The sequence below is a fragment of the Bombina bombina genome, chromosome 7 (assembly GCF_027579735.1).
Source record: "Bombina bombina isolate aBomBom1 chromosome 7, aBomBom1.pri, whole genome shotgun sequence".
NCBI classification, from domain to species: domain Eukaryota; kingdom Metazoa; phylum Chordata; class Amphibia; order Anura; family Bombinatoridae; genus Bombina; species Bombina bombina.
The window spans coordinates 390040270-390068224 of record NC_069505.1 but is presented as its reverse complement, the minus strand read 5'-3'; the positions used below and the strand labels follow the sequence as shown (position 1 = coordinate 390068224).

At 39.2% G+C, this 27955-nt stretch overlaps 1 protein-coding gene across 1 annotated transcript in view; it reads right to left on the bottom strand.

Annotated features, from left to right (window-relative positions):
• Nucleotides 1-1486: 1486 nt before the first annotated feature.
• Nucleotides 1487-27955, bottom strand: part of LOC128636389 (galactosylgalactosylxylosylprotein 3-beta-glucuronosyltransferase 1-like) — a 137415-nt gene continuing 110946 nt past the window's right edge. Inside the window, exons 3-4 of the mRNA XM_053689410.1 lie at nt 2714-3007; nt 1487-1567 (exon numbers count right to left, since the gene is read on the bottom strand). Coding sequence (XP_053545385.1) covers nt 1487-1567; nt 2714-3007 — 375 coding nt within the window. The remainder of the gene's footprint in view (nt 1568-2713; nt 3008-27955) is intronic.

Sequence of the window (27955 nt, the reverse complement as noted above, 5' to 3'; positions counted from 1 at the left end):
GGCATCACCCTAAGCATGTTGTAATCGATTGGAGCTATCTGTTACCTTTTACTTGGCTGAACCATACACTGCTTATTATAATAAAAAGGAGTGTTAGCCATGGGGCGGTCAGGGGAACTGCAGAGAAAGGTAATTCAATGATAAATTAAAATACAATTCTGTGATTTAGATTCGTATTTAAAGGGAAACTACATATTATGTGTCCAAAACAGTCCACTGATGTAAAGTTGATTATAACCTTTACTAACCATTTAATTGATTTTCAGTTAATATGATTTTGCACTTTGATTGATGTATTGCTGCAATTTTTAAACATAACTGATCCAAAAATATAAATGAATACAAATAAACAGCAAAGTAATCTAGATATACATTTCAAACCTTTCAAACCTAAATAAAAAAAAAAAAAAAATTGTTAAAGGGACACAATACCAGTGCATTGAAAATTGATCAATAAAGACATTATATATTTATCTTTAATTTCTTTAAAAAAAAAGTTTTGTTAAATCAATATTTCCTACAATCACTCCCCTTTTACCCTTACATCCCTTACACATCATCCTCCCCTCTTGGCAGCCATTTTGTTCCTCTTGTAGAAGCAGAGCCAAGTTGTAACACTCTGCTAGTTAAGACTGAAGGTCAAGGTGAACCTTACGATTTCAGTCTAAATAGATGATTGGCTTTAGTGTGTTTCTAAAATGAGGAAAATGGCTGTTTTGTGAGAAGGAGGATGTATAAGGTGAGAGTAAACTAGGTTGATTTTAGGAAATATTGTATTAACAAACTTTTTTTTTTGCATGAAATGAAAGGTAAGGATTTAAGGTGTTAATTACTTTATTCTTTCATTTTAAAGGAAATGGTTTTGTGTTCCTTTAAGCATATCACTGGATTTATTTGTATTATTTCTCAATTTTACCACAGTCACTTGTACATGTGTCATCAAGGGTATTGTTGGGGAATTAAATATGTGCAGTAGATTTCTTAGTTAGATTATACATTTCAAATATTATATTTATAAGTCTAGTCTTCAATTTAACAAGTAAATGTTTCCTTATTGTAATTAAGAGTTTTACAATATCACACTTCTAAAACAAAAGTTAATATAATTAAGCCCATAGGCTTATAATGTTTACAAAAAATAAAAAAAAATACATGTTCAAATGATTTGAATCTATTTTCTTGCCTTCATTGTTTTCCTTTACAAAGATAAAACATTAAAATTATACTGCAGAATACACTAGTACTTGAAAGGCCAAGCAGTTTTGCCGATGTAGTTTCTTCCACAAAGACATAAAAGATAATAAATAACTCGACTGGTCAGAAAATGTATAAATATTTAATTTCTCTTCTTTGTTCAAGTTTGTCTGTAACATTTTCTGAGGAACAGAGGTCCAAACTTGTTGTTGCAAGGCTAGTAGAGAAATATCCAGAAAGTGCATTATCCTCAGAAGAATATGTCTTTTATCCATCTGGCTTTAAAACGTTGTCAAACTTCAATGGTTTTACTTGTAAAATTTTTGTCTGAGTTTATATTTGGTATCAATGTTTTTGTGTGCCAGACGAGAACCTAAATGGCAGAAAATTTAAGAGGTATGAGGTAAATAAAAAAAGACAATGCACTTCAGAGCATGAAGCAGATATTGTGTAACAATACTAAAAAAAGTAAATTTGAATCACATGCAAAATTTAAAAACACTCCATATTAATGAATGAATGACTTTTTGCCAACTGAACCATTATCAAGTAATCCTTTTTGGATAGACTAAGTTACCTAATTCCTGAAATATCGACTGGAGAAAATATGTTTTTGGCTAATCAATAGTTTCTGTCAGGGCAATGAAATTCACTTATTTTAGACAAAATTGCAGTGAGTAATAGAGATTATTTTGCTTTGTGGTTTAAAGAACTGAGAGGAACACAAAGAAAACAAGAGACAAGGAAGAATAGAGAATACAAAATAGAGACAGAAAGCAGCAAAAATAACTTAAAGGAGCTTGAATTCAAATTTGTTAATAAAAACATATGAACGGCCATCAAATAGCAATTGAAAATGGTAAAAATCAAGTAAAATTCTGCAAAAATCTGATGGGAAAGTGTTATAGATAGAATATTTCTATCATATTGTTCCCATGCAAAGCTTAGGTGTTGATATTTTTCCATAAATGCAATTGAAAACTTGTGAGAAGTGGGTTAATGTTTTTTTTTTTTTAAATTGACCCAAATGGGCTTGAATTTGAAACTCCACAATGGATTCGAAGGTGGGGCATGATATTTCAATTTCTATATTATTATTATTATACTTTATTTATAAAGCACCAACATATTCCGCAGCGCTGTCCATGGTTACAATTCATTTAAATAAAACAATGATATAAAACTTGTAAGAGACAGGACAAAATTTACAAAGACATACAGGAGGGATTGAGGGCCCTATTCCCGTGGGAACTTACAATCTAGAAGGGTAGGAGGTTGAGAAACAGGAGGTGAGGACTACAAGATTGAGAAAGATGTTAATGCAGAGTTAGATGAGGGAAATGTTAGGTAAGTGAAATTAATTTATTACTGAGTTGGATGGTAGGCTTCTCTGAACAGAAAAAGTCTTCAGGGAGCATTTAAAAGAAGAAAGATTAGGGGAAAGCCTGACAGAACGAGGGAGAGTGTTCAAGAATTTTGATGGTGGGGGAGAAACTATAGAATTATAATAACTTCTCACCTTGGTGCAATTTTTGGCTTTGGGTTCCAGATCATTAATGTTAACAAGGGACTCCAGCAAGCTTGTCTCTTGGTATCCACCTTTCACATCTAGACGAAACATGGCCCTAGGTTTTTCCAAAATCAGCTTTAAGTTGATAGCAAAACCAGCCATGTCTATGGCAAAACGTCGCAAAGAAGCATACTTTACTGCAAATCCTTTGACCTTCCCTGCAGTATCTAGTTTCAATGACTCAAAGCGCAGGCCGCCAACAAAGGCTACCGGCCAAACAGAGACTTTTTTAGTGTATCGCATCTGTAAGGAAACAAGTCAGAAGGGTATAAAAAAAATATCTAATCTCAAAGTTTTGGTTCCTATATAGCAACATAAAAAAACCTTATGTTGATTAATATAATATATAGAAACAGATCTACTTATTGTCTTAAAAATTGTTTCTTCCAGTCTATTACATATATTTATAATAGTGTTTTGTGCTTACTGGCTATCATGCACTACTTACACATCTGTATTAGTACTCACTGGCTTACAGACACAACTCATACAGCTGCATTAGCATTCACTGGCTTACAGACACAACTCATACAGCTGTATTAGCTAGCACTCACTGGCTTACAGACACAACTCATACAGCTGTATTAGCACTCACTGGTTTACAGACACAACTCATACAGCTGTATTAGCACTCACTGGCTTACAGACACAACTCATACAGCAGTATTAGCACTCACTGGTTTACAGACACAACTCATACAGCTGTATTAGCATTCACTGGTTTACAGACACAACTCATACAGCTGTATTAGCACTCACTGGCTTACAGACACAACTCATACAGCTGTATTAGTGCTCACTGGTTTACAGACACAACTCATTCAGCTGTATTAGCACTCACTGGTTTACAGACACAACTCATACAGCTGTATTAGTACTCACTGGTTTACAGACACATCTCATACAGCTGTATTAGCACTCGCTGGTTTACAGACACAACTCATACAGCTTTTTTATCACTCACTGGTTTACAGACACAACTCATACAGCAGTATTAGCACTCACTGGCTTACAGACACAACTCATACAGCAGTATTAGCACTCACTGGCTTACAGACACAACTCATACAGCTGTATTAGCACTCACTAGTTTACAGACACAACTCATACAGCAGTATTAGCACTCTCTGGTTTAAAGACACAACACATACGGCTATATTAGCACTCACTGGCTTACAGACACAACTCATACAGCTATAGTAGTAGTTACTGGTTTACAGACACAACTCATACAGCTGTATTAGTACTCACTGGCTTACAGACACAACTCATACAGCTGTATTAGTACTCACTGGCTTACAGACACAACTCATACAGCTGCATTAGCACTCACTGGTTTACAGACACAACTCATACAGCAGTATTAGCATTCACTGACTTACAGACACAACTCATACAGCTGTATTAGCACTCACTGGTTTACAGAAACAACTCATACAGCTGTATTAGCATTCACTGGCTTACAGAAACAACTCATACAGCTGTATTAGCATTCACTGGCTTACAGACACAACTCATACAGCAGTATTAGCACTGTAATGTCGTTACATAGCAAACATTAACTCTTTATATGAATGATGCACTTGCAACTTCTAAATGTAAACTGGCACTTTATTTACTGGATTACATAACAAGGTGCTCCTGTAGATTTGCACACAGTAATATGGATAGATACACATATATAGTCCTTTATAATGAATGGCTGCTGCACTCCTTATATTAGCAGTCCTGTACAGTGTGTATGCAGCACTATAGTAATCCAGGGTAACTGATAACTGTATAACTGTTAACTGTATAACTGCAATATAACTTATAATGTATAACTGACAGTTCTTACTCTTCCTGACTGGCTGGTGCTGTATCCTCTGCAGTGATCTGTAGCTGGCATTACATTTATTAATATTAGCACGTGTCAGAGCCTGAGGTTCAGTCCTTGTACTTTATAACTGCATCACAAACTGTCACAAGATGGCTTCTCTGAACTGTTCTGATTCTAAGCACAGCCCACTTGATGACATCATCTTGGTATGGAAGCCTCAATGTGCCATCTAACCAAACCAGGAAGTAAGCACAACACTACATCTCCTTTCCTACTTTTTTTTTTTTTTTTTAATAAGCTTAACTGCACAACAACAACTGTAAGATAAATCAGTCTTCTCCAACATCCTCTTGTATTGTGGACTTGAAAGCTGCTTCTTGTTTCTTCCATTGACGAAAGTTTCTCTGATATGTTGCACGTTGTCTCCGGCAAGTGTCTCTGAGATTCACTTCAGGAGACCAACGAACAACAGGTGTTTGTTGCCTGGGAGTACAAGTTTGACTATTGTGGTCCTGGATAGAATTTCCTGACTCATCATTACAAGGTTCTTCTATTGAGGCTGGTATTTCTGAGTCATCTTCTGTAGTTGAGTCAGAGCCTGTGTTTGGATCATGCCAAACACCACCCCAGATATCAAAGTCATTGTCTAATTGCATTTGTTTGTGATGGTCCTCACCAGCCTGTTCTCTACACTCTAGCCATGGTCGTAGTTGGTTCACATGGCGGCGACACACACCTGATTGAGTGGTTATCACATACATCTTTGGGCCCTCAACCTGGGAAACAACACCTGGTGCCCATTTTTCCTCTGTATGGTACACCCTATACCAAACCATGTCTCCTTCTGTGTAGGTCTGTGAAGGTTTTCCCACTCTCATTTTATCTTGCATGATGCGGACTGTTTCTGGTACATCTGGTGTGATTAAATCCAGCTTTGTACGGATCTTCCTGCCAAACAATAGTTGAGCTGGGGCAACTCCCGTGGTGGGGTGTTGAGTAACCATATATTGTTGCAAAAATTATAAAATGTTTTTAGTATTAACCTGCTTCTCTGCTTTTAGAGCTTTCAGTGCCCTTTTAAAGGTTTGGACAAATCTCTCTGCTTGCTCGTTGGTGGCTGGGTGATATGGTGCCATCCGATGATGGTGAATTCCATTCGTATGTAAAAAATTCTGGAAGTCTTGTGACACAAACTGGGGACCATTGTCTGTGACCAGTTTTCTTGGCAACCCAAATACTGAAAACAGTTTTTCTAATGCTGATATGACTTCAGTAGTTGTAGTCCTTGTCATTGGAATTACTTCTGGCCACTTAGAGTGTGCATCAATTATGATTGAGTATGAGATTCCATCAATAGGACCAGCAAAGTCCAAATGTAGTCTCTCCCAAGGAGTAGTAGGCCAATCCCATGGTTGTACAGCTCATCCTGGAAGCTGTCCTTGAGCCTGAGCATACCCTTTGCATGCCATAACATAGTTCTCAATGTCCTTATCAATGGCCGGCCACCAAACATGACCCCTAGCCTTCTGTTTCATTCTGACAATGCCTGGGTGTCCTTCATGAAGGAGTTATAACATAGCTTGCCGTAGCCCGCTAGGAACCAGAACTCTCTCACCCCATAAAATACATCCATTTCTGAGTGTGAGTTCTTTCGCTCGTAGTATGTATGCTCGCTGCACATCACAGCCAGTTCTTGGCCAGCCATCTCTCAAATACTTTGCCAGAAGTTGTAATTCAGTATCACAAGCTGTCTCCTTTGCAATTTGTTTGGCATGTACTATACCCGTAAAACACACACTTGGATGACTTTCTTGAACAACTGGTGAGGAATTCATTAGTGGAAGCCTGGGCATGGCATCAGCATTGCCATGGGAATCATGGGCCCGGTATTTGATGGAGTAATGATATGCTCCCAAAGTTAGAGCATACCTTTGCAATCTAGCCACTGTAGTGGCTGAAATTCCTTTCCTTGGATTAAAGATGGTCAGCAGTGGCTTATGGTCAGTTAAAAGAGTAAATTGTCTACCATAAATATAGTTATGGAACTTCTTAACAGCCCATACAATGGCCAATGCTTCCTTGTCTAATTGGGAATAGTTCTTCTCTGCCGTCGTTAGAGAACGGAAAGCAAAGGCTACCGGTCGGTCTGTCCCATCTGGCATTGTGTGTGACAAGACAGCTCCTAAACCATAAGGCGAAGCATCACATGCTATCATGAGTGGTTTCTGAAGATCATAGTGCATTAACATGCAGGAACACAGGAGTAGGTTGTTGGATTCCTGGAAGGCTTGATTGCATTCACTGCTCCACAACCAGGGTCGATTTGTCTCAAGAAGCTGATGTAGTGGGTGTAACATATGGGCTAGCTGGGGAAGAAAACGGTAATAGTTAAGGAGACCAAGGTATGATCGTAGTTGTGATGCATTCTGTGGTATAGGAGCTTCTTGCAAGGCCTTGACTTTGTCATCAGCAGTGTGTAGACCATGACAATCTATAACATGGCCACAAAATTCTAATTTGTCACGCATGAAAGCACACTTCTCCAAGTTGACCTTCAACCCATAGGACATTTGCCCCTGCAGTACCCTCTCTACATTGTGTCGATGTTCTTCCTTCGTCCTGCCCATGATTAACATGTCATCTAAAAGAAATTGAGGTAGTCCATTTAACAGTTCTTCCATGGTGCGTTGCCAGATGGCTGGTGCAGGAGCAATGCCAAAGACCATACGATTATATTGAAATAAACCACGGTGAGTATTGATGGTGAGTAGCCTGAGGGAATCTGGATGTACTTCAAGTTGAAGGTAAGCATTTTTTAAATCAATCTTTGTGAAATGTTGTCCCCCAGCTAAGTTAGCAAAAATCTCTTCTGTCCTGGGTAATGGATACTTATCCACTGCTAACTGTTCATTCAACACCATCCTAAAGTCTCCACATATTCGGATCTGTCCATCTTTCTTTCTTACCGGTACAATAGGAGAAGCCCACTCACTACGATGCACTGGGGTTATAATCTTTAACTCTTCTAACCTCCTCAGTTCAGCATCAACTCCTGCCCTTAAAGCAAATGGCACAGTTCGTGCTTTGAAAAACTTTGGCCTTGCTCCAGGTTTTAACTGTAACCGCACCCTTTTGTTCTTAACTTTTCCCATAACATTTTCAAAGACCGGGGCATATTTGGTCTTAATGTTCTGAATCCACTGGGCATGATCAACTCCAATATGATGAACTTCACTGTTTTTGAGGCTCTCAGGCATGCCAAGGGCACGTATCCAGTCCCTTCCATAAAGAGGTGGGCCACCTGATTTTAGTATATATAGTGTAAGATTGGCAGTTTTACTGTTTGTACACACAGCTACAGATGGACCCCCCAGTGGCGTCAAGACTTCTCTGGAGTATATTTGTAGCTTCAAGGTAGTGGGCTGCAGCAATACTGGAATTTTCAGCTGTTTCCAATCTTTAATTGTCATAACTGAAACTGCAGCCCCAGTATCTAAGTCCATGGTCAAATCTATTCCTTCAATATTAACATGAACAGTCAAAGGCTCAGACCCTGCTGCCATGGTGTATACAGTCAAACTCTGAACAGTCATTTCCTCTTCTGAATCTGATGTGGCTCCCTTATAAGCCATGTGGTAATTTCCAATCTTATATGTTTTGCTTGAGACACTCTGCTGAGATCCTCTGCAAGCCTTCTTTAAGTGTCCTATTTTACCACAGCCATGACAACGAGCATTTTTAAATCTGCATTCAGAAGCTACATGATTCTGTGCTCCACATCTGTAACAGTTAATAGGTGATGCTGCTTTTGCTGAATATTTACTGGCTGGTTTAGTCTGTTGCTTCACATTGGAGAAAAATACCTGTTCTTCCTTAGTGTGGGAAATTGGGAATGCGTCTGCAGTAAACTAGTGTCTCGTGTGGCCTGTTCCAAAACAGAAGCAATCTCTAGTGCTTTATGGAAGGTCAGGCTCTCCTCTGTCAAAAGTCGCCTTTGAATAGATTCTGTACTGATACCCATAACAAACTGATCTCTAAGGGCCATATTCAGATACTCCCCAAAAGCACAGGTACTAGCCAATTTCTTTAAACTGATTGCAAATGTAGATACAGTCTCTTGTACCCCTTGGCGCCTGCTATAAAACTTGAACCGCTCAGCAATCTCTAATGGCCGTGGTTGGAAATGCTAAGATGTGTTAAGATCTGTATTATTTCAGACAAAGACTTGGTGGCTGGCTTTTCTGGGTGTAGCAGATCTTTTAGAATCTCATATGTTTTAGCACCAATAGTTGTCAGACAGAGAGCAACAGACTTAGTATCTCCAATGCCATTGGCAAGTAAATACTGCTGTAGCCTTTCACTCCAGGAAACCCAGTTATCTGTGTCAGGGTCAAATTATTTCAATGCTCCAAATACAGCCATTATAGCGTGAGTTTTTAGTAGTATACTCGTCGCCAGATGTAATGTCCTTACATAGCAAACATTAACTCTTTATATGAATGATGCACTTGCAACTTCTAAATGTAAACTGGCACTTTATTTACTGGATTACATAACAATGTGCTCCTGTAGATTTGCACACAGTAATATGGATAGATACACATATATAGTCCTTTATAATGAATGGCCGCTGCACTCCTTATATTAGCAGTCCTGTACAGTGTGTATGCAGCACTATTGTAATCCAGGGTAACTGATAACTGTATAACTGCAATATAACTTATAATGTATAACTGACAGTTCTTACTCTTCCTGACTGGCTGATGCTGTATCCTCTGCAGTGATCTGTAGCTGACATTACTTTTATTAATATTAGCACTTCTCAGAGCCTGAGGTTCAGTCCTTGTACTTTATAACTGCATCACAAACTGTCACAAGATGGCTTCTCTGAACTGTTCTGATTCTAAGCACAGCCCACGTGATGACCAAACCAGGAAGAAAGCACAACACTACAAGCACTCACTGGCTTACAGACACAACTCATACAGCAGTATTAGCACTTACTGGTTTACAGACACAACTCATACAGGTGTATTAGCACTCACTGGTTTACAGACACAACTCATACAGATATATTAGTAGTCACCGGTTTACAGACACGACTCATACAACTGTATTAGTACTCACTGGCTTACAGACACAACTCATACAGCTGTATTAGTACTCACTGTCTTACAGACACAACTCATACAGTTGTATTAGCACTCACTGGCTTACAGACACAACTCATACAGCTGTATTAGCACTCACTGGCTTACAGACACAACTCATACAGCTATATTAGTAGTCACCGGTTTACAGACACAACTCATACAGCTATATTAGTACTCACTGGCTTACAGACACAAGTCATACAGCTGGATTAGTACTCACTGGCTTACAGACACAACTCATACAGTTGTTTTAGCACTCACTGGTTTACAGACACAACTCATACAGCAGTATTAGCATTCACTGGCTTACAGACACAACTCATACAACTGTATTAGCACTCACTGGCTTACAGAAACAACTCATACAGCTATATTAGTAGTCACTGGCTTACAGACAAAACTCATACAGCAGTATTAGCATTCACTGGCTTACGGACTCAACTAGTACAGCAGTATTAGCATTCACTGGCTTACAAACACAACTCATACAGCTGTATTAGCATTCACTGGCTTACAGACACAACTCATACAGCATTAATAGCACTCACTGGCTTACAGACACAACTCATACAGCAGTATTAGCACTCACTGGCTTACAGACACAACTCATACAGCTGTATTAGCACTCACTGGTTTACAGACACAACTCATACAGCAGTATTAGTACTCACTGGTTTACAGACACAACTCATAAAGCTGGATTAGTACTCACTGGCTTACAGACACAACTCATACAGCTGTATTAGTACTCACTGTCTTACAGACACAACTCATACAGTTGTATTAGCACTCACTGGCTTACAGACACAACTCATACAGCTGTATTAGCACTCACTGGCTTACAGACACAACTCATACAGCTATATTAGTAGTCACCGGTTTACAGACACAACTCATACAGCTATATTAGTACTCACTGGCTTACAGACACAAGTCATACAGCTGGATTAGTACTCACTGGCTTACAGACACAACTCATACAGTTGTTTTAGCACTCACTGGTTTACAGACACAACTCATACAGCAGTATTAGCATTCACTGGCTTACAGACACAACTCATACAACTGTATTAGCACTCACTGGCTTACAGAAACAACTCATACAGCTATATTAGTAGTCACTGGCTTACAGACAAAACTCATACAGCAGTATTAGCATTCACTGGCTTACGGACTCAACTAGTACAGCAGTATTAGCATTCACTGGCTTACAAACACAACTCATACAGCTGTATTAGCATTCACTGGCTTACAGACACAACTCATACAGCATTAATAGCACTCACTGGCTTACAGACACAACTCATACAGCAGTATTAGCACTCACTGGCTTACAGACACAACTCATACAGCTGTATTAGCACTCACTGGTTTACAGACACAACTCATACAGCAGTATTAGTACTCACTGGTTTACAGACACAACTCATAAAGCTGGATTAGTACTCACTGGCTTACAGACACAACTCATACAGCAGTATTAGCATTCACTGGCTTACAGACACAACTCATACAGCTGTATTAGCACTCACTGGTTTACAGACACAACTCATACAGCTGTATTAGCACTTACTGTCTTACAGACACAACTCATACAGCTGTATTAGTACTCACTGGTTTACAGACACAACTCATACAGCTGTATTAGCACTCACTGGTTTACAGACACAACTCATACAGCTGTATTAGCAGTCACTGACTTACAGACACAACTCGTACAGCTGTATTAGCATTCACTGCCTTACAGACACAACTCATACAGCTGTATTAGTACTCTCTAGCTTACAGACACAACTCATACAGCTGTATTAGCACTCACTAGCTTACAGACACCACTCATACAGATGTATTAGAATTCACTGCCTTACAGACACAACTCATACAGCTGTATTAGTACTCACTGGTTTACAGACACAACTCATACAGCTGTGTTAGTACTCTCTGGCTTACAGACACAGTTCATACAGTTATATTAGTACTCACTGGTTTACAGACACAACTCATACAGCTTTATTAGTACTCACTGGATTACAGACACAACTCATACAGCTGTATTAGCACTCACTGGTTTACAGACACAACTAATACAGCTATATTAGTAGTCACTGATTTACAGACACAACTCGTACAGCTGTATTAGTACTCTCTGGCTTACAGACACAACTCATACAGCTGTATTAGCACTCACTGGTTTACAGACACAACTCATACAGCAGTATTAGCACTCACTGTCTTACAGACACAACTCATACAGCTGTATTAGTACTCACTGGTTTACAGACACAACTCATACAGCTTTATTAGCACTCACTAGTTTACAGACACAACTCACACAGCTGTATTAGCACTCACTGACTTACAGACACAACTCATACAGCTATATTAGTAGTCACTGGCTTACAGACAAAACTCATAAAGCAGTATTAGCATTCACTGGCTTATGGACTCAACTCATACAGCTGTATTAGCACTCACAGGTTTACAGACACAACTCATACAGCTGTGTTAGTACTCTCTGGCTTACAGACACAGCTCATACAGTTATATTAGTACTCACTGGTTTACAGACACAACTCATACAGCTATATAAGTACTCACTGGTTTACAGAAACAACTCATACAGCTGTATTAGCACTCACTGGTTTACAGACACAACTAAAACAGCTATATTAGTAGTCACTAATTTACAGACACAGCTCTTACAGCTGTATTAGTACTCTCTGGACACTCATACAGCTGTATTAGCACTCACTGGCTTACAGACACCACTCATACAGCTATATTAGCATTCACTGCCTTACAGACACAATTCATACAGCTGTATTAGTACTCACTGGTTTACAGACACAACTCATACAGCTGTGTTAGTACTCTCTGGCTTACAGACACAGCTCATACAGTTATATTAGTACTCACTGGTTTACAGACACAACTCATACAGCTGTATTAGTACTCACTGGTTTACAGACACAACTCATACAGCTGTATTAGCACTCACTGGTTTACAGACACAACTAATACAGCTATATTAGTAGTCACTGATTTACAGACCCAACTCGTACAGCTGTATTAGTACTCTCTGGCTTACAGACACAACTCATACAGCTGAATTAGCACTCACTGGTTTACAGACAAAACTCATACAGCAGTATTAGCACTCACTGGTTTACAGACACAAAATAATACAGCTATATTAGTAGTCACTGATTTACAGACACAACTCATACAGCTGTATTATCACTCACTGGTTTACAGACAAAACTCATACAGCTGTATTAGCACTCACTGGTTTACAGACAAAACTCATACAGCAGTATTAGCACTCACTGGTTTACAGACAAAACTCATACAGCTGTATTAGCACTCACTGGTTTACAGACAAAACTCATACAGCAGTATTAGCACTCACTGGTTTACAGACACAAAATAATACAGCTATATTAGTAGTCACTGATTTACAGACACAACTCATACAGCTGTATTATCACTCACTGGCTTACAGACACAACTCATACAGCTGTATTAGTACTCTCTGGCTTACAGACACAACTCATACAGCTGTATTAGTACTCACTGGTTTACAGACACAACTCATACAGCTGTATTAGTACTCACTGGCTTACAGACACAACTCATTCAGCTGTATTAGCACTCACTGGTTTACAGACACAACTCATTCAGCAGTATTAGCACTCACTGGTTTACAGACACAACTAATACAGCTGTATTAGTACTCACTGGCTTACAGACACAACTCATTCAGCTGTATTAGCACTCACTGGTTTACAGACACAACTCATTCAGCTGTATTAGCACTCACTCGTTTACAGACACAACTAATACAGCTGTATTAGTACTCACTGGCTTACAGACACAACTCATTCAGCTGTATTAGCACTCACTGGTTTACAGACACAACTCCTACAGCTATATTAGTAGTCACTGGTTTACAGACACAACTCATACAGCATTATTAGCACTCACTGGGTTACAGACACAACTCATACAGCTTTATTAGTACTCACTGATTTACAGACACAACTCATACAGCTGTATTAGCACTCACTGGTTTACAGACACAACTCATACAGCTTTATTATCACTCACTGACTTACAGACACAACTCATACAGCTGTATTAGCACTCACTGGTTTACAGACACAACTCATACAGCTGTATTAGTACTCACTGGCTTACAGACACAACTCATACAGCTGTATTAGCACTCACTGGCTTACAGACACCACTCATACAGCTGTATTAGCATTCACTGCCTTACAGACACAACTCATACAGCTGTATTAGTACTCACTGGTTTACAGACACAACTCATACAGCTGTGTTAGTACTCTCTGGCTTACAGACACAGCTCATACAGTCATATTAGTACTCACTGGTTTACAGACACAACTCATACAGCTATATTAGTACTCACTGGTTTACAGAAACAACTCATACAGCTGTATTAGCACTCACTGGTTTACAGACACAACTAAAACAGCTATATTAGTAGTCACTGATTTACAGACACAGCTCTTACAGCTGTATTAGTACTCTCTGGACACTCATACAGCTGTATTAGCACTCACTGGTTTACAGACACAACTCATACAGCTGTGTTAGTACTCTCTGGCTTACAGACACAGCTCATACAGTTATATTAGTACTCACTGGTTTACAGACACAACTCATACAGCTATATTAGTACTCACTGGTTTACAGAAACAACTCATACAGCTGTATTAGCACTCACTGGTTTACAGACACAACTAAAACAGCTATATTAGTAGTCACTGATTTACAGACACAGCTCTTACAGCTGTATTAGTACTCTCTGGACACTCATACAGCTGTATTAGCACTCACTGGCTTACAGACACCACTCATACAGCTATATTAGCATTCACTGCCTTACAGACACAATTCATACAGCTGTATTAGTACTCACTGGTTTACAGACACAACTCATACAGCTGTATTAGCACTCACTGGTTTACAGACACAACTAATACAGCTATATTAGTAGTCACTGATTTACAGACCCAACTCGTACAGCTGTATTAGTACTCTCTGGCTTACAGACATAACTCATACAGCTGAATTAGCACTCACTGGTTTACAGACAAAACTCATACAGCAGTATTAGCACTCACTGGTTTACAGACACAAAATAATACAGCTATATTAGTAGTCACTGATTTACAGACACAACTCATACAGCTGTATTATCACTCACTGGTTTACAGACAAAACTCATACAGCTGTATTAGCACTCACTGGTTTACAGACAAAACTCATACAGCAGTATTAGCACTCACTGGTTTACAGACAAAACTCATACAGCTGTATTAGCACTCACTGGTTTACAGACAAAACTCATACAGCAGTATTAGCACTCACTGGTTTACAGACACCACTCATACAGCTATATTAGCATTCACTGCCTTACAGACACAATTCATACAGCTGTATTAGTACTCACTGGTTTACAGACACAACTCATACAGCTGTATTAGTACTCACTGGTTTACAGACACAACTCATACAGCTGTATTAGCACTCACTGGTTTACAGACACAACTAATACAGCTATATTAGTAGTCACTGATTTACAGACCCAACTCGTACAGCTGTATTAGTACTCTCTGGCTTACAGACATAACTCATACAGCTGAATTAGCACTCACTGGTTTACAGACAAAACTCATACAGCAGTATTAGCACTCACTGGTTTACAGACACAAAATAATACAGCTATATTAGTAGTCACTGATTTACAGACACAACTCATACAGCTGTATTATCACTCACTGGTTTACAGACAAAACTCATACAGCTGTATTAGCACTCACTGGTTTACAGACAAAACTCATACAGCAGTATTAGCACTCACTGGTTTACAGACAAAACTCATACAGCTGTATTAGCACTCACTGGTTTACAGACAAAACTCATACAGCAGTATTAGCACTCACTGGTTTACAGACACAAAATAATACAGCTATATTAGTAGTCACTGATTTACAGACACAACTCATACAGCTGTATTATCACTCACTGGCTTACAGACACAACTCATACAGCTGTATTAGTACTCTCTGGCTTACAGACACAACTCATACAGCTGTATTAGTACTCACTGGTTTACAGACACAACTCATACAGCTGTATTAGTACTCACTGGCTTACAGACACAACTCATTCAGCTGTATTAGCACTCACTGGTTTACAGACACAACTCATTCAGCAGTATTAGCACTCACTGGTTTACAGACACAACTAATACAGCTGTATTAGTACTCACTGGCTTACAGACACAACTCATTCAGCTGTATTAGCACTCACTGGTTTACAGACACAACTCATTCAGCTGTATTAGCACTCACTCGTTTACAGACACAACTAATACAGCTGTATTAGTACTCACTGGCTTACAGACACAACTCATTCAGCTGTATTAGCACTCACTGGTTTACAGACACAACTCCTACAGCTATATTAGTAGTCACTGGTTTACAGACACAACTCATACAGCATTATTAGCACTCACTGGGTTACAGACACAACTCATACAGCTTTATTAGCACTCACTGGTTTACAGACACAACTCATACAGCTTTATTATCACTCACTGACTTACAGACACAACTCATACAGCTGTATTAGCACTCACTGGTTTACAGACACAACTCATACAGCTGTATTAGCACTCACTGGCTTACAGACACAACTCATACAGCTGTATTAGCACTCACTGGCTTACAGACACAACTCATACAGCTGTATTAGCACTCACTGGCTTACAGACACCACTCATACAGCTGTATTAGCATTCACTGCCTTACAGACACAACTCATACAGCTGTATTAGTACTCACTGGTTTACAGACACAACTCATACAGCTGTGTTAGTACTCTCTGGCTTACAGACACAGCTCATACAGTTATATTAGTACTCACTGGTTTACAGACACAACTCATACAGCTTTATTAGCACTCACTGGTTTACAGACACAACTCATACAGCTTTATTTTCACTCACTGACTTACAGACACAACTCATACATCTGTATTAGCACTCACTGGTTTACAGACACAACTCATACAGCTGTATTAGCACTCACTGGCTTACAGACACAACTCATACAGCATTATTAGCACTCACTGGTTTACAGACACAACTCATACAGCTTTATTAGCACTCACTGGTTTACAGACACAACTCATACAGCTTTATTATCACTCACTGACTTACAGACACAACTCATACAGCTGTATTAGCACTCACTGGTTTACAGACACAACTCATACAGCTGTATTAGCACTCACTGGCTTACAGACACAACTCATACAGCTGTATTAGCACTCACTGGCTTACAGACACGACTCATACAGCTGTATTAGCACTCACTGGCTTACAGACACCACTCATACAGCTGTATTAGCATTCACTGGTTTACAGACACAACTCATACAGCTGTATTAGCATTCACTGGCTTACAGACACAACTCATACAGCTGTATTAGCACTCACTGGCTTACAGACACCACTCATACAGCTGTATTAGCATTCACTGGTTTACAGACACAACTCATACAGCTGTATTAGCATTCACTGGCTTACAGACACAACTCATACAGCAGTATTAGCACTCACTGGCTTACAGACACAACTTATACAGCAGTATTAGCACTCACTGGCTTACAGACACAACTCATACAGCTGTATTAGCACTCACTGGTTTACAGACACAACTCATACAGCAGTATTAGTACTCACTGGTTTACAGACACAACTCATAAAGCTGGATTAGTACTCATTGGCTTACAGACACAATTCATACGGCAGTATTAGCATTCACTGGCTTACAGACACAACTCATACAGCTGTATTAGCACTCACTGGTTTACAGACACAACTCATACAGCTGTATTAGCACTTACTGTCTTACAGACACAACTCATACAGCTGTATTAGTACTCACTGGTTTACAGACACAACTCATACAGCTGTATTAGCACTCACTGGTTTACAGACACAACTCATACAGCTGTATTAGCACTCACTGACTTACAGACACAACTCATACAGCTGTATTAGCATTCACTGCCTTACAGACACAACTCATACAGCTGTATTAGTTCTCTCTAGCTTACAGACACAACTCATACAGCTGTATTAGCACTCACTAGCTTACAGACACCACTCATACAGCTTTATTAGCATTCACTGCCTTACAGACACAACTCATACAGCTGTATTAGTACTCACTGGTTTACAGACACAACTCATACAGCTGTGTTAGTACTCTCTGGCTTACAGACACAGCTCATACAGTTATATTAGTAGTCACTGATTTACAGACACAACTCGTACAGCTGTATTAGTACTCTCTGGCTTACAGACACAACTCATACAGCTGTATTAGCACTCACTGATTTACAGACACAACTCATACAGCAGTATTAGCACTCACTGGCTTACAGACACAACTCATACAGCATTATTAGCACTCACTGGTTTACAGACACAACTCATACAGCTTTTTTTTTAAATTATTAGCCCAGCAGTGGATCATCCACTGCTGGGCTAATCATTTTACATTTTTTTAAATACATTGCAATATGTGAAACTGGACCTAAGCAGAACTAATAAGTAAATAAATATATAAATTCCTCCACTGTGGATTCATTTAATATTCTTTTGAATGTGATTCTAGTGTGAGGTTAGCTGGTTAAAGAGATTTAGGGCAGCCAACAGGAGCAAAGCAAGGTAAAAACTGAGGAGGAAGCATGGAGGTGCAGACAAAAATAAGTTTACTGACTGGAACAGCAGAACTACTATGGGAATCTGTAAAATCTGAGACAGAGAGAAAACAAAAACTATAAAAATAAAACTTACATTAATCTGTGAAGTATCAGCATGACACTATACATCAGCCACAGCAGCACATGTCACTTCTTTGCTAGGAACAAGTTCCCTCTCACCCTGCACTAGACAATGCTGCATGGGGAGTGGCGTGTGTGCACTCACTTATTCTTCCCACTGACACCTTTCTACAAAGCACTGTTCCCCTAACAAACTTCAGTTAGTTTTTTTTTAAGGACTCTTGGGCCCCTCAACAGAAACTGGGCCCAGGGCAGCTGTCCCTTTTGCCCTGTGTTAAAGACGGTCCTGATTCACTGGCTTACAGACACAACTCATACAGCAGTATTAGCACTCACTGGCTTACAGACACAACTCATACAGCAGTATTAGCACTCGCTGGCTTACAGACACAACTCATACAGCTGTAGTAGCACTCACTGGTTTACAGACACAACTCAAACAGCAGTATTAGTACTCACTGGTTTACAGACACAACTCATAAAGCTGGATTAGTACTCACTGGCTTACAGACACAACTCATACAGCAGTATTAGCATTCAATGGCTTACAGACACAACTCATACAGCTGTATTAGCACTCACTGGTTTACAGACACAACTCATACAGCTGTATTAGAACTCACTGGTTTACAGACACAACTCATACAGCTGTATTAGCACTCACTTGTTTACAGACACAACTCATACAGCTGTATTAGCACTCACTGGCTTACAGACACCACTCATACAGCTGTATTAGCATTCACTGCCTTACAGACACAACTCATATAGCTGTATTAGTACTCACTGGTTTACAGACACAACTCATACAGCTGTGTTAGTTCTCTCTGGCTTACAGACACAGCTCATACAGTTATATTAGTACTCACTGGTTTACAGACACAACTCATACAGCTATATTAGTACTCACTGGTTTACAGACACAACTCATACAGCTGTATTAGCACTCACTGGTTTACAGACACAACTCATACAGCTGTATTAGCACTCACTGGCTTACAGACACAACTCATACAGCTTTATTAGCACTCACTGGCTTACAGACACAACTCATACAGCTGTATTAGCACTCACTGGCTTACAGACACCACTCATACAGCTGTATTAGCATTCACTGCCTTACAGACACAACTCATACAGCTGTATTAGTACTCACTGGTTTACAGACACAACTCATACAGCTGTGTTAGTACTCTCTGGCTTACATACACAGCTCATACAGTTATATTAGTACTCACTGGTTTACAGACACAACTCATACAGCTTTATTAGCAAAAATTATGACAAAGTTTGTATAACGCTGCCCAGTGGATAAAGTACTTTGTAAGCATCGGAATGGTGTATACCAGGATACATATAAGAATACATATATCTATCAATGCACAGGTGAGATTAATGCAATGTAGCAATTTGTAACAAACACTTGACACGGCGGTCTTATCACATACTTCACCCGCACACTCGCATTCACCTTAGCCCTTCTTTACCTTTCCGTGAAGGCGGAAGTCTTCCACTTCTCTCGGCTAGGCTCACCTCTGTGTAGACGAAAGGGTAGTCACGCTGTGAAGCACGACCATCACTCTCTCTCCAACTCCGGTTCCACTGCAAGCGTGTGCGGGACTTACCGATCGGATGTGACGTCAGAACCTCCTTCACATTCTCACCGGTCTGTATCCAATCCGTGCCTTGAACTAGGCCAATGCTCCTCTGTATGCCGATATACGCTGGGACTTAATGAAGAGAGTTCCTCTACTCTCAAAAAAAGTATCAAGAAAAAATGTAGCAAAGTCCCAGTTGTGGATAAATAAAAACAGAACTTTATTTGTATCGGATTAAAACATGAAAAAATGTTTGTAAAAACCTAGAAAGGTCTAACGCGTTTCGGCTAGCTCTTGCCGTAATCATAGACCATGTCTAATGTATGTTTTACAGAGGCTTAAATAGGTGTTGAATTACATGTGAACCCAAATCAGCTGAATACTTAACCCTATCTAGCAATATGGAAAGCTGCTCTCCATGGTAGACTGTTCACCTTATCTGAGATACAATCTCTCTTTATCTTAATCAATTAATTAACTCCATATAAGTGTCTAGTAATATGTTACATATAAATATATACAGTTATCCTTAACTCTCATATTATTAACAACATTTGCATTCTATGAGGATATATAATCAACTAATAAACTTTAGTATGTTATATATATAAATGATCTGTTGAATATTGTATTGTAACAAAATTTAACTTATAGATATTCTTATTACTGAAAATACACTTAAATGGACTTAAATGAATATTGGAGGTTATAAACAAAACAGAACATGGGTAGTGATCTACAACATCGGGTACCATATGGCATATGCAGATATGTGGACATAAAGACTGGACACTTATAGTGAACTTTCTTATTCAAACAAAATTTTTTGTATATACCAGTAATTATTATAGGTCTAGATGAATATACACATATCATGAAACTTTTTGTTTTGTAGTTTAAATAACTATTCCCAAAAATTTACTAGATCGAATTCTGAATTAAAACCGTTAGGAATCTGGGTTTTTAGTCTAAAGATCCAATAGACTTCCTGTCTACCTAATGTTTGTGACCTATCTCCTCCTCTAGGTGGAGTTTTAATTGCTTCTATTATATTCCAACTAAATGAATGAACTGACTGGTTATGGACCTCAATAAAATGACGACTTAGCTCAGAACAGGGAATTTTGTTTCTTATATCTCCCAGATGTTCTCTGATACGTGTCCTTATATCCCGTGTAGTGAGTCCTACGTACTGACCCTTGCATAAATTACATTCTACCAAGTATATCACAAAATTTGAGCTACAATTATGACAACCATGTATCTGAAAGGTTTCTCCTGTTGTATATGATTTGAATGTGCTAGTAACATTATGGTAGTCGCAGGCTTTACAGCGAGTGCTGCCACATCTATAGCTGCCATTACATCGTAGCCATGAGCTTTCATTGGTTTGTATCTGTGTATTCTTTAGCACGCTAGGTGAGAGTGAATTAGCAAGTGTATCATTTTTCTTATAGACAAATTTACATCCGTCACCAATTACTTCTTTCAATATTTCATCCCCATACAAGATAGGGAGATATTTCTTTACAATATTACATATATCATTGTATTGATTCGAATACTTGGTGACGAATGTAGGTCTATTATCTGTTTTGTCCTTCCTTTTAGGGGATAGTAAATCATCTCTGTTGTATCTATCAACTTCTTTTTTAATTTTTATAACCTCAGTTTTAGAGTAACCTCTGGCTATTAGCCTATGTGCTAATTCTTCACTTTCTTTAATGTAATCATTATTAAGTGAACAATTACGTTTAACTCTCATCATCTGTCCTTTAATAATGCCTTTAAAGACATGTTTTGGATGTCCACTGGTAGCATAAAGCAGTGCATTACCTGCTATGGGTTTACGGTAAAGCGCTGTGTTTACAGAGTTGGATATAGAATTCCCATATAGTGTAATGTCTAAGAAATTTATCTCTATTTTATTCCATTCTTTGGTGAAGTTTAATCCCATTTTATTATTATTTAAATGTTGAACAAATTTATCAGCTGATGTTTCATCTGTCTTCCAAACTATTATAAGGTCATCAATAAACCTATTATATTGAATTATATGTTCACGGTAGGGATTTGTATCACCATAAATGTAGGTTTCTTCAAACCAACCCATCACGAGATTTGCGTATGAGGGCGCAAATTTCGCCCCCATCGCCGTCCCTTGTTTTTGTATATAGTGATCATTTCCAAACACAAAACTATTATGTTCTAACAGAAACCTAATAATTTTAAGTACATAGTTTTTAAAGTCTGCATTTAGATTACCATCTTTGTCTAAATAAAACTCTATTGCTAATAAGCCTACAGAGTGTGGTATTGAGGAATATAACGATGTGGCATCTACTGTGAGCCAACTATAGTTATCCTTCCAAGTGAAGTTCTTAAAGATATTGAGTATGTGGGTAGTATCTTTATAGCTTTATTAGCACTCACTGGTTTACAGACACAACTCATACAGCTTTATTTTCACTCACTGACTTACAGACACAACTCATACATCTGTATTAGCACTCACTGGTTTACAGACACAACTCATACAGCTGTATTAGCACTCACTGGCTTACAGACACAACTCATACAGCATTATTAGCACTCACTGGTTTACAGACACAACTCATACAGCTTTATTAGCACTCACTGGTTTACAGACACAACTCATACAGCTTTATTATCACTCACTGACTTACAGACACAACTCATACAGCTGTATTAGCACTCACTGGTTTACAGACACAACTCATACAGCTGTATTAGCACTCACTGGCTTACAGACACAACTCATACAGCTGTATTAGCACTCACTGGCTTACAGACACGACTCATACAGCTGTATTAGTACTCTCTGGCTTAGAGACACAACTCATACAGCTGTATTATTACTCACTGGTTTACAGACACAACTCATGCAGCTGTATTAGCACTCACTAGTTTACAGACACAACTCATTCAGCTGTATTAGCACTCACTGGTTTACAGACACAACTCATTCAGCTGTATTAGCACTCACTGGCTTACAGACACAACTCATTCAGCTGTATTAGCACTCACTGGTTTACAGACACAACTCATTCAGCTGTATTAGCACTCACTGGTTTACAGACACAACTAATACAGCTGTATTAGTACTCACTGGCTTACAGACACAACTCATTCAGCTGTATTAGCACTCACTGGTTTACAGACACAACTCATACAGCTATATTAGTAGTCACCGGTTTACAGACACAACTCATACAGCTATATTAGTAGTCACCGGTTTACAGACACAACTCATACAGCTTTATTAGTGCTCACTGGCTTACAGACACAACTCATACAGCTGTATTAGCACTCACTGGTTTACAGACACAACTCATACAGCTTTATTAGCACTCACTGGTTTACAAACACAACTCATACAGCTGTATTAGCACTCACTGGTTTACAGACACAACTCATACAGCTGTATTAGCACTCACTGGTTTACAGACACAACTCATACAGCTGTATTAGCACTCACTGGCTTACAGACACAACTCATACAGCTGTATTAGTTCTCTCTAGCTTACAGACACAACTCATACAGCTGTATTAGCACTCACTAGCTTACAGACACCACTCATACAGCTTTATTAGCATTCACTGCCTTACAGACACAACTCATACAGCTGTATTAGTACTCACTGGTTTACAGACACAACTCATACAGCTGTGTTAGTACTCTCTGGCTTACAGATACAACTCATACAGCTATATTAGTAGTCACTGACTTACAGACAAAACTCATACAGCAGTATTAGCATTCACTGGCTAACGGACTCAACTCATACAGCTGTATTAGCACTCACTGGTTTACAGACAAAACTCATACAGCAGTATTAGCATTCACTGGCTTACGGACTCAACTCATACAGCAGTATTAGCATTCACTGACTTACAGACACAACTCATACAGCTGTATTAGCACTCACTGGCTTACAGACACAACTCATACAGCTGTATTAGCACTCACTGGCTTACAGACACCACTCATACAGCTGTATTAGCATTCACTGCCTTACAGACACAACTCATACAGCTGTATTAGTACTCACTGGTTTACAGACACAACTCATACAGCTGTGTTAGTACTCTCTGGCTTACAGACACAGCTCATACAGTTATATTAGTACTCACTGGTTTACAGACACAACTCATACAGCTTTATTAGCACTCACTGGTTTACAGACACAACTCATACAGCTTTATTTTCACTCACTGACTTACAGACACAACTCATACATCTGTATTAGCACTCACTGGTTTACAGACACAACTCATACAGCAGTATTAGTACTCACTGGTTTACAGACACAACTCATAAAGCTGGATTAGTACTCACTGGCTTACAGACACAACTCATACAGCTGTATTAGTACTCACTGTCTTACAGACACAACTCATACAGTTGTATTAGCACTCACTGGCTTACAGACACAACTCATACAGCTATATTAGTAGTCACTGGCTTACAGACAAAACCCATACAGCAGTATTAGCATTCACTGGCTAACGGACTCAACTCATACAGCTGTATTAGCACTCACTGGTTTACAGACAAAACTCATACAGCAGTATTAGCATTCACTGGCTTACGGACTCAACTCATACAGCAGTATTAGCATTCACTGACTTACAGACACAACTCATACAGCTGTATTAGCACTCACTGGCTTACAGACACAACTCATACAGCTGTATTAGCACTCACTGGCTTACAGACACCACTCATACAGCTGTATTAGCATTCACTGCCTTACAGACACAACTCATACAGCTGTATTAGTACTCACTGGTTTACAGACACAACTCATACAGCTGTGTTAGTACTCTCTGGCTTACAGACACAGCTCATACAGTTATATTAGTACTCACTGGTTTACAGACACAACTCATACAGCTTTATTAGCACTCACTGGTTTACAGACACAACTCATACAGCTTTATTTTCACTCACTGACTTACAGACACAACTCATACATCTGTATTAGCACTCACTGGTTTACAGACACAACTCATACAGCTGTATTAGCACTCACTGGCTTACAGACACAACTCATACAGCATTATTAGCACTCACTGGTTTACAGACACAACTCATACAGCTTTATTAGCACTCACTGGTTTACAGACACAACTCATACAGCTTTATTATCACTCACTGACTTACAGACACAACTCATACAGCTGTATTAGCACTCACTGGTTTACAGACACAACTCATACAGCTGTATTAGCACTCACTGGCTTACAGACACAACTCATACAGCTGTATTAGCACTCACTGGCTTACAGACACGACTCATACAGCTGTATTAGCACTCACTGGCTTACAGACACCACTCATACAGCTGTATTAGCATTCACTGGTTTACAGACACAACTCATACAGCTGTATTAGCATTCACTGGCTTACAGACACAACTCATACAGCAGTATTAGCACTCACTGGCTTACGGACTCAACTAGTACAGCAGTATTAGCATTCACTGGCTTACAAACACAACTCATACAGCTGTATTAGCATTCACTGGTTTACAGACACAACTCATACAGCATTAATAGCACTCACTGGCTTACAGACACAACTCATACAGCAGTATTAGCACTCACTGGCTTACAGACACAACTCATACAGCTGTATTAGCACTCACTGGTTTACAGACACAACTCATACAGCAGTATTAGTACTCACTGGTTTACAGACACAACTCATAAAGCTGGATTAGTACTCACTGGCTTACAGACACAACTCATACAGCTGTATTAGTACTCACTGTCTTACAGACACAACTCATACAGTTGTATTAGCACTCACTGGCTTACAGACACAACTCATACAGCTGTATTAGCACTCACTGGCTTACAGACACAACTCATACAGCTATATTAGTAGTCACCGGTTTACAGACACAACTCATACAGCTATATTAGTACTCACTGGCTTACAGACACAAGTCATACAGCTGGATTAGTACTCACTGGCTTACAGACACAACTCATACAGTTGTTTTAGCACTCACTGGTTTACAGACACAACTCATACAGCAGTATTAGCATTCACTGGCTTACAGACACAACTCATACAACTGTATTAGCACTCACTGGCTTACAGAAACAACTCATACAGCTATATTAGTAGTCACTGGCTTACAGACAAAACTCATACAGCAGTATTAGCATTCACTGGCTTACGGACTCAACTAGTACAGCAGTATTAGCATTCACTGGCTTACAAACACAACTCATACAGCTGTATTAGCATTCACTGGTTTACAGACACAACTCATACAGCATTAATAGCACTCACTGGCTTACAGACACAACTCATACAGCAGTATTAGCACTCACTGGCTTACAGACACAACTCATACAGCTGTATTAGCACTCACTGGTTTACAGACACAACTCATACAGCAGTATTAGTACTCACTGGTTTACAGACACAACTCATAAAGCTGGATTAGTACTCACTGGCTTACAGACACAACTCATACAGCTGTATTAGTACTCACTGTCTTACAGACACAACTCATACAGTTGTATTAGCACTCACTGGCTTACAGACACAACTCATACAGCTGTATTAGCACTCACTGGCTTACAGACACAACTCATACAGCTATATTAGTAGTCACCGGTTTACAGACACAACTCATACAGCTATATTAGTACTCACTGGCTTACAGACACAAGTCATACAGCTGGATTAGTACTCACTGGCTTACAGACACAACTCATACAGTTGTTTTAGCACTCACTGGTTTACAGACACAACTCATACAGCAGTATTAGCATTCACTGGCTTACAGACACAACTCATACAACTGTATTATCACTCACTGGCTTACAGAAACAACTCATACAGCTATATTAGTAGTCACTGGCTTACAGACAAAACTCATACAGCAGTATTAGCATTCACTGGCTTACGGACTCAACTAGTACAGCAGTATTAGCATTCACTGGCTTACAAACACAACTCATACAGCTGTATTAGCATTCACTGGCTTACAGACACAACTCATACAGCATTAATAGCACTCACTGGCTTACAGACACAACTCATACAGCAGTATTAGCACTCACTGGCTTACAGACACAACTCATACAGCTGTATTAGCACTCACTGGTTTACAGACACAACTCATACAGCAGTATTAGTACTCACTGGTTTACAGACACAACTCATAAAGCTGGATTAGTACTCACTGGCTTACAGACACAACTCATACAGCAGTATTAGCATTCACTGGCTTACAGACACAACTCATACAGCTGTATTAGCACTCACTGGTTTACAGACACAACTCATACAGCTGTATTAGCACTTACTGTCTTACAGACACAACTCATACAGCTGTATTAGTACTCACTGGTTTACAGACACAACTCATACAGCTGTATTAGCACTCACTGGTTTACAGACACAACTCAAACAGCTGTATTAGCAGTCACTGACTTACAGACACAACTCGTACAGCTGTATTAGCATTCACTGCCTTACAGACACAACTCATACAGCTGTATTAGTACTCTCTAGCTTACAGACACAACTCATACAGCTGTATTAGCACTCACTAGCTTACAGACACCACTCATACAGCTGTATTAGAATTCACTGCCTTACAGACACAACTCATACAGCTGTATTAGTACTCACTGGTTTACAGACACAACTCATACAGCTGTGTTAGTACTCTCTGGCTTACAG